This window comes from Ambystoma mexicanum, chromosome 9, assembly GCF_040938575.1.
Source record: "Ambystoma mexicanum isolate Mex_15411 chromosome 9, UKY_AmexF1_1, whole genome shotgun sequence".
NCBI classification, from domain to species: domain Eukaryota; kingdom Metazoa; phylum Chordata; class Amphibia; order Caudata; family Ambystomatidae; genus Ambystoma; species Ambystoma mexicanum.
In genome coordinates this window covers 900304828-900318895 of record NC_090931.1, presented here as the reverse complement: position 1 = coordinate 900318895, position 14068 = coordinate 900304828, and the positions used below count along the sequence as shown (strand labels likewise).

General features: G+C 47.0%; 1 protein-coding gene across 5 annotated transcripts in view; it reads left to right on the top strand.

The window, feature by feature from the left end:
• DIP2A (disco interacting protein 2 homolog A) overlaps positions 1-14068 on the top strand; it is a 2340120-nt gene that overhangs the window by 1112306 nt on the left and 1213746 nt on the right. For all 5 annotated transcript variants that reach the window (XR_011274713.1, XR_011274712.1, XM_069616034.1 and 2 more), the window contains 2 exons: positions 4292-4411; positions 12328-12442. Coding sequence is in view for 3 of the 5 variants with exons in the window: in XM_069616034.1 (XP_069472135.1) it covers positions 4292-4411; positions 12328-12442 (235 nt within the window). In the remaining 2 variants the exon portion in view is untranslated. The remainder of the gene's footprint in view (positions 1-4291; positions 4412-12327; positions 12443-14068) is intronic.

Sequence of the window (14068 nt, the reverse complement as noted above, 5' to 3'; positions counted from 1 at the left end):
CTCCCTGGGGTCAGATGCCCCTTCCTAGGAGCAGATAACCTCCCCCAGGGAGGGGTGCATACCATGGCCCCCAGTCCATTTTGGGTGGGGGGGGAGGGACACCCCCTTTCCATAAAAACTATTCCCTGGTGGTCTAGTGGGGGGGGGGGAGCACTCCCCCAACACCATCTATTTTTTCCCCTTATTTTCTTTTTCCTAAGGCCCATTCCCCAGGGGCAGATGGGCCCCCTAAACTGCAGGCCCCATCCTTTTGGGGGGTGGGCTGTCCACATTTTCCTGTTTTGCCCTCACCCCCTCCTCCAATTGGATGGGGGGGGGCCACCTTATGTACTCCTGCCTGGGGACAGAAATCTGCCCCCAGGGAGGGCTACAAGGGGTGCACCCTTTTCCACTTGGGGTGGGCGGGAGAGGGCCACCATCCTTTCATGTACAAAAGAAATCCCTGGTGGCTAGTGGCCCCCAGACCCACCCCAACCCTCTTTTCTGTATTCACGTTTTTTTCTTTCTCTAAATATCCCCAACCCTGGGGGCAGATGATCACCCATCTGCCCCCAGGGGGCCCTAACCTGCAGGCCCCATCCTTTGGGGGCTGCACACTTATTCCTGGTGGCCCTTCCCCTCCAAATGGATGGGGGCCACCTCATGTACTCCTGCCTGGGGGCAGAAATCTGCCCTCAGGGAGGGCTACAAGGGGTGGGCCCCCCTTTCTACTTGGTATGGGAGGGGGAGGGCGACCACCCTTTGTGTGTCAAAAATATCCCTGGTGCCTAGTGGACCCTCCATCCCCGTTGCATTTTGTTTATTTTTTTTATTTTTTTTTCAATTTGCCCCCTTCCCTGGGGGCAGATGATCAGCAATCTGCCCCCAGGGCTATCCATATGTGCGCATATTGCTTTGGGGGCCGGGGGGGGATCCCGCTTCTAAAACAGATCCCTGGTGGTCTAGTGGGCATTGCTGGGCGCGGATTGAGCGCTCTGCCCCCGATCCGCGCCCAGCAATGCTACAAAAAAAGGTGTCGTTGGAAAGGGGAGATTCTCACCTTTCCAACGACACCTCCCTCGATCTCCGGCTTGAAATACAGCTGGAGATCGAGGGAGAAGGGAGCTTACCTTCTCTCTTCACTGCGGCAGCCCGAAATGGCTGCCGCAGTGAAATTACTTTCATCCAGTCCCCGGGAAGTGAGGAGGGACCTCCCCCTCACATACCCCGGGAGGTTGGATTACAGTTTTGTGCGATCCCTGCTTTGCAGGGATCGCACAAAACAGAGTGCCTAAAAGGACAAACTATCTTGTCCTTGGCAACCTGGAGGTAATGTCAAGGACGAGATACCTCGTCCTTGGCACTTAAGGGATTAAGGGAGAGAATCCAAAGTGGCTCAGGTGGTTCATGAGTCCACAGAATGTGAACTTCACTATTGGACCTAGGCCAGATCCCACCCTCTTCCTGCTTTCTCAGGTTAGAGAATGCCTTTTATGGAAATTCCTTTCCAGGTAAAGCTGTGGCTTTTGCTGGCTGAGGGGTATTGTGTGTCAGCCAGAGAAGGGGGCTGGGACAGTCTAGCCCGAATTCACATATTTGGTGCTAGTCTTTTGCTAGTCTTGTGGTGTGTAGTGGCTATCCATGTGTGGATAGCCACTTGCTGTTTAAATGGTGCAGATCCTTACCATTGGTGGGCTTGGTCTTGTTCAAAGTCTGAATCTTGGATAAAGGAGGGCTCCTGCAATTGTTCATTAGATCATCATTCGAACTAAGACTTCTGCGAAGAGCAGCCCGCTGTTGACCCGTAGATGACCCCTGCAGCTCACCAGCATCGACTCCAGTGTTGTCCTGGTGGAGCCCTGCTTTTCTGTCTTGATCTCAAGAAGATCTTCGTTGATGCTTCAACCCCATGGAACTGTGGGAACAACTAGCATCACCCCCTGCCTGACGATTCCTATCTGCTGAGCCTTCAGAAGTATCCCTGGACCAACCAGTGGACTGACAAGCTCTCTCCTGGGCTACTTTGCTGCAGCCGTCGTTTCAAATAGTCTAGCAACTTGCCAAATCTTCATCTTGTGCTGCAAGTTGCCTGTTCCTGCATTTTCAGCCATCTTATTCCAAAGGAACATGTGCTGGAGCTGGTCCTGTGTTCGCTGCTGTGTCGCCACCTGACCATGATGAGCTTTGTTGGCTCTTCATGTCCCTGAGGTGTCCCGTGGCCATCTCTCCCACAGAAGTCTTCACTGGTCTTCGTTTGGGTCTTCAATTATAACATGTCTGGAACAAATTCCTGTGCACCATGACGGACCAAAATGAAATCCTGTGAAACAGAGTCCCTCTTTTGTCCATATGTCTAGAGTACCCTCGCGTTAGCACCAAGAACAGAAGAACAAGCCTGGAACGAAGTCTGGATCCTCCAACCGTGGTATCTGGAGAACTCTGACCCGGGAGGTAAGTCTGCATACCTCACTCTGACCTGACACACATGGTGGGGGTAATCTGGGTTAAGTATCCTTCCCTAAGCCTATCCTAGTGTGTTGGATTCAGATGAGTACTCGACTTTACTGGAACTGTTATCTAACTTTTTTTTTGTTTTTCTTTTTTTAATTTTGTTATTAATCATAACCATTGGCACTACCAATCTCTAAATACACTTACCTGAAGAAGTATATGCTTTGGAACTGGTGACTTTTCGGCAAAAGGCCCCAACCCATTTTAGGGTTTGCCTTGATTGAGGGAAGCTGTTTTGTGTTGATTTTAAAAAGTTTTGCCTATTTCTGTGCACCTGTGGTGCGCTTGTAATTGATTCGGTTGCGGGTTAAAGATGTGAATACAAAGGTTCCAATAACAATACTTTCGGAACAAAAGGACCGGAAAAATTAATCGAATGCACTTTATTTTTTGGGGAGGGGTCCCCCAAACCCTTGTTTTTTGTCCAAAAACCATTATTTTTACCTATACCAAAACCAAAAAAAAAAATACATTAAAATAAAGGCATTCGGTATTTTTTTTTTCCGGTCCTTTTGACTCGAATGTATTGCATTCTAACCTTTTTGTTTTCGAATTAATGACTGGACACCAATTGATTCATATGCAATTCTACTTCTCCTAAGGATGGATGTGCATATAGGTTTTGTGTGACAATATTTACCTGTGATTTGTATCTGCTTAGTGAGTAAACTAAAGTTCTAATGCATAGTTGTATTTGTATTACTTACTGTCTAACTGGAATTACTGATGTTTCTCTGTGTGGACTTGTAGCCCTAGACCACTCCCACATCCTTCCTGATATTAAACCTTGATCGCTCTGCTACCTCACCTTGATTCGGTATGGCTAATCTCTGCGTCTACCTTGTTTTCCATAATAGGGTGGCCTCGCAATATCTTACCACCAGGGCTGATTTTAGTAGTCCATCTTCACACCTGCGAAAGTGCATCCCTTTTATGTTAGTTTATGGTAAACTGGCAAGAAGTGTGCGAAAAGCAAGATGGCCAAAGTGAAACTGTCTTAAAAGACATGCATTTTGAGTATACTCAAATCTTCAGTAAAATAAGTAAAACGGCTATTTCCAGCAGCCTGTTTCAGGCATATTGAAAAGGTGTATAAAATGATGCCATGGAAAAAGGGACACAAAGTACCCCATGACAGTCTTCTTAAGGTGGAGTGTGTTATAAAATGAAAATATATGAAAACCTGAATACTAGAAATGTTATCCCTGCACTGGCAGCCTTGGTGCCCGACAAGTGTCTTCAAAATAAATGTGTTGCAGGTAGCTGAAGGTAAAAAGGCTTTAGTTACCTCAAATGTCAGCCAGAGTTCCAGGACCAAGACAAATATGCTGCTGGTCTCATTGAAACCAACGGCAGGAAAGCTGCAAAAAGAATGATTTCTGAACAATTCCCATTAGCAACCTGGGATTGCCTTTCCCAGGATTCTGGAATATAGCTCACCACAAGCTCCACTGTATTGCTCTCCTCTCTGTCTCCAGCTGTGTATCGCATTCTGTCCTGTGATTGCTGAAACTGGATGTTTGTTAATACTGCTCCATAGTGATTTGATGACCCAACAAGGTCTTTGATGGGGTTATTCTCCAAGGTCCTTGGTCTCTTTTTCTTGCATGTTCTTTCAGGTGTTATTTTGAATGTAATCTGATGAGGCCTCGGTTGCGCACCGCATTAACCTGCTGGCCACTCTTAAACCACCTTCATTTTAGACCATTTTGAGCTACGATTCATGGTTGCATACGCCTGGAGTGCGTGACCATTTTTATTCTCCATACACATATAACCACTTTTGTACCCTTCCTTTCAGCACGTGTTGCAGTGGTTAAGTCCCGGGACATGCACTGGTCACTTCTGGCACAGCGTGATCAGAGGGATGTGAGTCTGGCCTCTCTGCGGATGCTAATAGTTGCGGATGGTGCAAATCCATGTAAGTATGAACTGTGCTTGAACTTGCTGCTCTCCGTGCTCAGACTTGCACTTTACTATTTTTTCTGTCTGTCCAACTTGTATTGCAAGGATGACTAAAATTGGGGCTGCTGTAAGTATATGTTTACATGCTTGTGATTCCTGCTGTTGGACCTTTAACTATGTTTTGTGGACAGCCCGGAGCTTAAGGGGAGAACAGTGGGCTTGTAGAAGTACATTTCCTGCTATATCGAATGCACTTCCATAAGTGTTGGGTTGTTGGATTTTGTCAGAAATTAAGTTTTGAAAAGGTGAAATGCCCAAACAAGAAAAGTGGAAAAAAGTAAGCTAAAGGTAAACAGTGGATAATGATGGCAATGGGCATTAATCATATCAGTTTGCAAGTTGTCAATTGTATTTTGCTGTAGTTCTTGCATTCAGCCCCACAATTTACCCTATTCCCATTTTGAAGAGAAGCGTGCATCCCATGTGTGCATCTTGCAGTGCAATGCGGATACTATTGTATCACCCTAGCTTTTTACACTTGAGATCTTGGTTCCTTTTATATGTGCCTAAAAACAAGGTGGTGGCATCAAATACATTTTGACCACTTATTTTTAGTGTGCACATTCACGTTTACCATGTCTGGCTACTAAATGTGGCTAGTGCCCTAAAATGGCCCTGCCACGAGGTGTGTGTGTGTGTGTGTGTGTGTGTTTCACGCCTGGGAAGAGGGTGGGACTGCTGTCTGGTTCCATTCCACATCCATGGTGCTAGGGAGTCTGCGTGTGGAGCATGAGTGAAACCAGTAAGCAACTACTGGCCTATGGAATGGGGCAGATCCTTACTATTGGTGGGATTGAACTTGCTTCCAGGTTGGATTTTGGATAAGAGGACTCCTGCAGCCATTTTTTTCGTTGCAGCCACAAATTCCTTGTAGAAGAGCAGTCGACTGAAGCTCCGAAGACGAAATCCCAAAAGAGGCCCTACATTCCGTCCTAAATCTGGCCTGGTGAAGCCCTGTTGGAATAACTGATCTGTGAAGGCCCTGTGCGGTGCTTCAGCCCTTGGACTAGTGGGACCAACTAGTCTTGACGCATTCTTGAGGATCCAGCTGTCCTGAGACTTTAGAAGTGCCACTGGACTACCCAGTGGACTGACTAGCTCTCTCGTGGGCTACCTCGCGAGAACCGTCGATGTTCCGCAGTTGCCCCCCGTACTTTGGTAGTCGGTAGGTTGTGGTACAAGTCACCTTCTCTTTGAATTTCATCGTCCCAGCATCAAGAGATGCTGCCCTAGTGAAGCTTCTTCATCCACGCCTGTGTCCAGAGACCATCGCTGGAACTCTCCTTCCCCTATCCTCTGAAGTGCCCTGCATTTGTGAATCTTGCATTTCTTCATTTTGAGGGGTTGCATTTTGCACCTGGACCTGAAGATTCCTTGCACCCGCAGCTCCTGGGCACCTGTCACTGGAACCAATGGCGGAAAATTCAAATTCCTGCGATTTCTTCCCCATCCCCACCCCGAGTCAACCCAGCAAGTCACCATCTAGGAAAATCAGAATCAGGGGGTAAGTAAAAATCATTTGTTCCCCCTGTCCTCCATAGGATAACATTGGGAACAAGTCACCTGATTTCCTAAACTTTACATTCCACTGCCGTTTGGTCATCGAACCTGGGTAGTATTTTCTGAAAGAGTAATCTTAGTAACGTTAGGAAAGATTTCCTTTTTGGCAACTTTCCCACCATAGTTTCTATGGACCCCCAATCACACAGCATCTTATAATGTAGTACAATGAGGATATTTTTGCATCATCCTTGCCTTTTAACAATGGGATTTCTGGTTAAAGTTCCTAAAGACAAGCTAGTGGCAGCAATAATATTTTTACCATTTTTCTTATTTCTGTGCACTTTTGCTTTTACCTTGTATGGCTACTAAACGTCGTGAATGTCCTAAAATGGCTATGCCATTATATTTTTACTTGTTCTTTGGCCATACTGATGTTTGGCCTTCTTCCTGCCTTGTCAGGTTAGGATATACCGTATAAGGTCATGCACTTGCCCGACAAAAGGTGCAGCTTTCGTGGGCTAGTGCTGCCTGCGTGTGTGTGTAGCCCATGAAGCGTCTGGGACTGTCTGGTCTCACTCCACATCTGTGGTGCCAGAGAGTCTTGGTGTGGGGCATGAGCAAAACCTGTAGTTGCCCCTGTTTGGACAACTACTTGCTGTTTGAATGGTGCAGATTCATTTACATTGTTGGGTGCCATGTCTTTAGATAAGCGTTGGAGCTAAGGATTCCTCGTAGAAGAGCAGTCGACTGAAGAACAAAAGAAGACTCGCGTAGAGGCCTGCCATCCCTTTCTGCGTCTGACCCGGTGAATCCCTGTTAGACTACCTGATCTGCGAAGGCCCTGTGCAGTGCTTCAACCCCTGGACTGGTGGGACCAACCAGTCTTGACAGGTTGACGAGGATCCAGCTCTCCAGAGCCTTCAACAGTGTCCCTGGACCACCCAGCGGACTGTCCAGCTCTCCATTGGGTCACCTCGATAGAACCACTTCTGTTTCGCGTTTGCAGACGGAACTTTGGTAGTCGCCAGCTTACAGAAAATATGTTTAGTGGTGGTGGTCGCCAGCTTCCTGCCGAAAGTTGGCTTCCCAGCCTCAAGAGATCCTGACATGGAAGGAATTCTACAAACGCCGACTAGGACACCTGCAGTCGTCTGTGTGTGGTGGCCATCGCTGGAACTCTCCTACACCCGGCATGTGAAGTGTCTTGACGAAGGCTGCATCGGTGCATTCTGCATTTCTCCATCGCCAAGGGTTGCTCTCTGCTGCTGGACCCGACCAGAAGAATCCTTGCACCCGCAGCTCCTGGGAACCTCTCACCGAAACAAACCGTGGGAAATTCAACCTCCAGTGGCCCCAAACCCGACATAATTCCCCCCTGCCCCCAGCAGTCCCAGAGGACACGCTACCAGACAGTGGATTACCGGCTAGCTCTCCCTGCCCCGTTTGTTCTGCAGCCACTCAGGGCTAGTGTGCTCTGTGCGGCTGCCTCGTGTCTTAGCGTGGTTGGATCCTGGTGTCTTTCTTTTCGTGCTCCGTTGCAATGATCGGGTCTCTGCAGCACGGCAGTCTTGTTCGTTAAGGTAGCAGTCTCTGATCTTCCAGGCTCTCCTCTTTGCTTTTTGCTCTTCTCCTTCCCTGGTCTCTGCCCCCTGAAATGGAAGGAGAAGCTTACAAAATTCCACAAGAAGAGCTACTAAGTTAATGTCCAAATTAATCGAATTTGACTAAAGATATGGAGGGTTTAATGTCATCCCTCATTTTGGCACATAATCAAAAGGTTTACAGCCGTTTTGACTGTCTAAGCTGCAGGCACACCTGAGGGGAACTATTTTGGGGCTACTCAGAGGAACTCCCATTCATTATTTAAGAGCTCAATTGGGCCTCAGCTCAGTGACAACACTTGTAAATCTTGTGCACTCATTCACTAAATTAAAATCGAACATATTGAGTGTTGTTCTCGGTTTATGGTATTGAATAATAAACTGCATACAGGATGTAAGGGAAAAGGTTCAGAATACGGTAACAACCGGGAAAACTTTGATTGTACCATAGCAACCTGACCTATCCATTTAAGCACAGGTAACTGAATCTGAAAGCTAAAATCAGGGAATTGGGAGTCATCTTAATTACACAAATATGCTGTTAAAACATTTAGCATAGGAATATTTGAAGGTTTTCCCCAAAAAGATAATGTTACAACCATACCTTAAGTATTCATAAATCGACTTTTCACACGCAGTTTGTTTAGCACCGCATTAACTGGTTTGATTCCTCTTCTTTGGTAGTGAGTGGGGGGTATCCCTTGCCAAAATAGAATCTGCAAATGGCACAGTAATATAGAGAAGATTGAAACAAATTAGCACCCTTTGAATATGCTGCCTTTGAATAAATTTGGTGTTTGGAATAAAAAGATGACACTGAAAACATTTCCTGCTCCTGTAAGCACCTGAGCCAAAATATATTTGTTGCTAAATAGTTTTGGTCCCAATTTTTAAGGGTTGAAAAAAGAGGAAAGATGCATTAGCAATAGTTTTTTTTTTTCACTTTTAAAACATCTATTTATTAGCATGTCAACAAATACAAATCACATCCATATAATACAAGGGTTTTTTTAGATTTTAGCAGAAGCATAAACACATCGTTCAACTACATTCCAATAAGCATAAAATGCAAAGCAAACATTACAATCCAGCACATCCCCCATAGCCACACTAAATCACTTTCAGTGTATGTAAATAACAAGAGTCTCAAAAAAATATAACCACCCCTCCTATCAGGAGACGTACATAGACACAAGACTCCACGTAGACCAACACCAAACCAATACACTAAGAAAGAGAGCAAAGAAGAAAGAGAGAGGGGCTGAACCAATAGATGGGGCAGTAGGGTTTGGGCACCCTGTGGCCAGATTGGCACACTAATGTGGCCATTTGCGCCAAGCGAAGTTGGGTAAACAAAGAAAACAATACAAAATCGTAGGCTGCATTTTAGGGGGGGCTGAGGGGCACCCTAAATTGGCAGCGAATGTTGTACTGCTATGGGGGGGGGCACTCTTCCCCCCCCCCCACCTCATGCATCCCTCCCTGGGGTCAGATGCCCCTTCCTAGGAGCAGATATCTGCCCCCAGGGAGGGTTACTTGAGGTGGGGCCCTCCATTTGGGGTGGGGGGCGAGAGGGCCACCCCACCGTTCCAGTAGAACATTTGCCGGCAATGTAGGGTGCCCCTCAGCCCCCCTTAAAAAGCAGCCTACAACTTAGTATTATTTTTTTTGTTTACCCAACTTCGCTTGGCGCAGATGGGCACATTAGTGTGCCAATCTGCCCCCAGGGTGCCCAAACCCTACTGCCCCATGCATTGGGGGGGTCTGTCCAGCAATTTTTGGGGGCCCTCTCCCCCCCACCCCAAATGGAGGGGGGAGTGTACCTCATGCAGCCGTTTGTAGGAGGCCCATGGAGGCCTGCATGAGGTGCCCCTGCCACCCATTTGGGGTGAGGGAGGAGAGGGCCCCCAAAAATGGTGGGACAGGCCCCCCAGTGGGTGGGGCAGTAAGGTTTGGGCACCCCGGGGCCAGATTGGCACACCAATGTGTCCCTCTGCACCAAGGCAAGTTTTTGTAAACAAAGAAAAAAATGGAAAATGGTGGAACGCTTTTTAGGGGGGGCTGTGGAGCACCTCAAAGGGTCTGGGAAGTTTCTAATGGGGTGGGGCATTGACCCCCCTCGCCCCCAGCCGCAATGGAGTGGGTGCCATGTCATGCAGCCCTCCCTGGGACCAGATATCTGCTCCTAGGAACGGACGCCTGAGCCCAGGGAGGAGTGCAGGACAGCACCCCCCCCCATTATCTGCCCCTGGGGAGGGCTACATGAGATGGGCCGTCCCTCCAGTTTGGCCATGTGTGGGTTCCCACGGGTGTCCTCTTTTGGAAAATGCGTGGGGTACCCTGTTTTCCTTGCTGGCTTCGACACCCTAGGCCCAAATCTGTAGGTTGCCCACATGAACAAAATGGGCAGTGGCGAAAGGCTTGGGGTTACCAGTGGGTTACCCTTTTCCTTTTGCGCCCCCGGTAGGTGCACCCACACATGTGAGGTACCGTTTTCATCGGGACACGTGTGGGGACGCGGGAAGGTAGGCCCCGTGGTGTTGGCGGTGTGTTTCGGTGGGTGGCCAGAGCGAAATGTCTGTGAATTGTCTGCATTGCTAGCCAATTTCAGTGAAATTTCCCTGTGTCCACTCACTGAAACACGTCGCCAACAACAGATGTCATACCTTCTCGCATTCCCACAGGTGTCCCAACGAAAAAGGTACCTCACATGTGTGGGTGCACCTACCAGGGGCGCAAAAGGGAAAGGGTAACCCGCTGATGACCCCAAGCCTTTCGCCACAGCACAATTTATTCATGTAGGCAACCTACAGATTTGGGCCTACGGTGTTGAAGCCAGCAAGGAAAACTGGGAACCCCATGCATTTCCCAAAAGAGGACACCCGTGCGAATGCGCCGTGGTGTGACTTGCGCAAAGCGGCCCAGAATTTATTACCCAGAACCTCAGACAAAGTGAACATTGTGTTTTTTCTCCACCAAATATCACACTTTGTCGGGGATCGTGGCTAATAAAAACTGGTGCAATTTGCGCAAGGCAGACCTCTGTGGATTCCCACGGGTGTCCTCTTTTGGGAAATGCATGGGGTTCCCTGTTTTCCCCAGTGGCTTGGACACCCGAGGCCCATATCTGTATGTTGTGCTGGTCGGCAGAGCGTCTCAAATTCCGGTCTAAAAACAGACTTGGGGTTACTTGTGTTTTAGGCTTTCCCCTTGGCGGCCAGGTAGGTGCACCCCACACATGTGAGGTACCGTTTTCATCGGGACACCTGTGGAAACGTGGGACGGTAAGCCATGTGTTGTGTTTGTGTGATTTTCATAACGTTTTGACCCATTTTCTGGTGGCCTTTGTCACACAACCCTTTCATTTCCCAAATGTGATCTACATTTAGTCGCTGCTTACACCATACACTTTTGTAACCTGCACAAGTCAACTACCCTTGAAAAGGTCTGCCTGTGCTCTTTCAAAAAATGTATGCTTGCCGTTCCTCACCACATTGGTTTTCCCGATTTACACATGCTAAGTTCATCTGTTCAGGCCATGAGCGTAAAACTCCTGTGTACCATGGCTCAGTGTTTGGCTTGTGGTATTTTGTTTTGTAAAACACTACAAAAATGTGTGCTCTCCTAATTGCAAGAGTCGGGGGAATGTAGCGGAGCGTTGCTTTTCTCAAAATTCATAGAAGCCGTTGCCGTACCAAGCCAACCATGTCCAACACATAACTTTTTTTTTCGGTCATTTTCCCGCTTTTCCCCCAATCTATGGCAGTTTCCCCTACGTAGTTGTTGCCTGACCTACGCAAATCACCCCTTCCGAAACTTGGAATTTTGTCTACTTTTCAGAAATACTTGCATTTCTGTCCTCCAATTCGGCTTTTCTACCCTTTTCTTCCATTCCGTCCATGCATGTCCAATGGCAAAAATTGCCAAAATCGCCTACCTCTCACAAAACAGTTGATAAACCACATCAAAATAATTTTATTTCGTTTCCACTCAACCTGTTCTTGAAAGCCAGGAAATTGGGGAATTCAGCACAGCAAACCATTCGTTCCTAGCTCTTACAAGGAAAAAAACACAGGCTTCTTTGTACATCATTTTATTGGCATTTATTGAAAAAACCCAACATTTTCGCCCTTTTTGCTTATTTTCTCTCAACCCCCTACAGCAACCTAGGATTACATGTGGGGAAAAAAAGGAGCCACATTTTGGAGAGCGACCTCATGTAACAATAAGGTTACAAGCCATTGAATGCCCACATACCGAAATCACCAAAAAAGGCCCTGGCACTGGGGAGAAAAACCCATGGCACTTAAGGGGTTAAAAAGATTTAGTTTAAACCGTCATATTTAAAAATCAAATCTCATATTTAAGCACCCTGCGTTCTGATGTTCTGTTTACTCATTTTCTGAATAAAATGTCTTACTTTGTATTCGTTAACATGTCTAGTATTTCTACTGCTTTTGTACAAATAAACTGTACTGTTCTTCAAAAAATTGTCTGGACCTCCCTTATTCTGGTATTCTTTGTGAACTCTGTGATTGTACAAAATCTTCTGCTCTTTTCCGAATAGCCGAGGCTGTCTCTTTTTGCAGTACCTAAAGCTTTGGGTCTGGCCCCTTGTAAATAACTGGTTTTACTATTGCCTAATTTACTTTTACTCAAACTCAACCCTTTATCAAGCGTCCAAGGAACTTGGGTGAATCTGTAAACTGATTAATCATGAGTGTGAAGGGTAGGTAAAGTAAATGTCATTTTGTTGTCTATTTCTTAGGGTCCATCTCCTCATGTGATGCCTTCCTCAACGTGTTCCAGTCCCGAGGGTTAAGACCTGAAGTAATCTGTCCATGTGCAAGTTCATCAGAAGCCTTAACTGTCGCAATTCGCAGGTACTTGCCCTTTCAGGGAACACCCGCTGTCCCTGCTCATGTTAACCACATGATGTGATCGGACTAATGGGAAATGTGACAGAGGTGGTCAATCAGTGGGTTCATGTGTTGGGTATGTTCACCAGTTCTGGGTCTCATCTGTGTAGGCTCAGTTATTGATTGTCCCCTTCAAGGGAGTAAAAATATTGGATTTTTATTAAGTACAATGATGCAGGTAATTCTTTTTCTGAAAGGGTGGACTGCTAACCCCGGACACCCCTTTCAAAAATCTCCATGCCAAAATGAGTGTACACAGGTGCCTTGCTCTAATTGGTCTACTGACATGTTGGCAAAGGTGGAATTTTAACTGTCTGCACTAAAGTCTTATCATTGTATGCCTTAGACAGTCTAGTGGCATGTAAATCTTAAAATATAAGCCATGTCGAGGGTGGTATGGGTGTCCTTACCAATCACATTATAAAATCGCATAAGTTTGATATCACACCAGTGTCGTCTTTGTGAGCAGGGCTTAACCATGGGGGGGGAGGGGTTTAGTGTCTGGGCTGACACTCCCCACAGCTGGGAGTTGTACCAATAGTCGAAATGCTGCCTCCTTTGGTTCTCAAGCAGGAAGGGTTATCTCCCTCCACCATGAGGTGTTCTGGGAATGGGGTTTCATCGGCAGTGCTGATGCAACAGTCAGTTTCACACCAGGGTGTTGATCACTGGAATGCCTTTTGAAGCCCAGAGGCATGGGAAGGGAGCAGAGTTAGAGCAGCCACAGAGAGAAGGTAAGCCTGTTGAGGGGTGCCACCATCCTGCTTTCTGTTGTGGCTGTCGTCCTTTTCCTGTTCCCTCCATTTCCAGCAAGCAAGTGATGTGGCAGGATTGCTATGTAAGGCTATGTTATGCTAGGCTATGTTATGCAGGGTTGTTATGCTATACTATATTAGGCTCTCTCATATACATTTAGGCCTCAGATCTTCCCTCTGCCTCCCTCTGCACCCCAGATATATGCCCAAACCCCTCCTGGGGCAGATGACGCGTCAGACCTTCTCTTCCACTTATTCTTTATAGCATTAGCATCATATATGGGAGATAACAGTAAGATTTCTGCAAATGCCGTTTATCCATAATACAACAAGATGTCTCTGCAAGGCTGCGTCACATGTGAGATGTCAACAGTTCTCTGCAAATCTCTGCAATATTGTGCCAAGTAACACCCACCATTGTGAAAGTGCTAAAATATATTAGTGATTACTTATGATGTGCTATATAAGCTGCGATCTAGTGGTGGTCCTGAGAGAGCTCTGTGTGCCGACTGCCTGGACACTTGTCCTGCTGATCAGCTGATCACTCTGTATTCGCTATCTAATACAAGAATCCTGGTTAACCACCGGTCTGTGTCTGATCTCCTTATTTGCTGCAAACTGAGGCTGATGCCGAGGGACCCTTGGGAAAGGCCCAATTTGGCCTCCACAGAATGGTGAAGTGATCTCTGGCCTAATGCACAGGAGTTTTGCTGTGAGCTGCCCTCGGCCACAATCACATGGCCAAATAACACAGTCCTCGCCATCAGAGGTCACTTTTATAAGCGCGGCACACCTGTTGACGGCCAAGTTGCCAAATCTGTGATGTGGTTCGAGA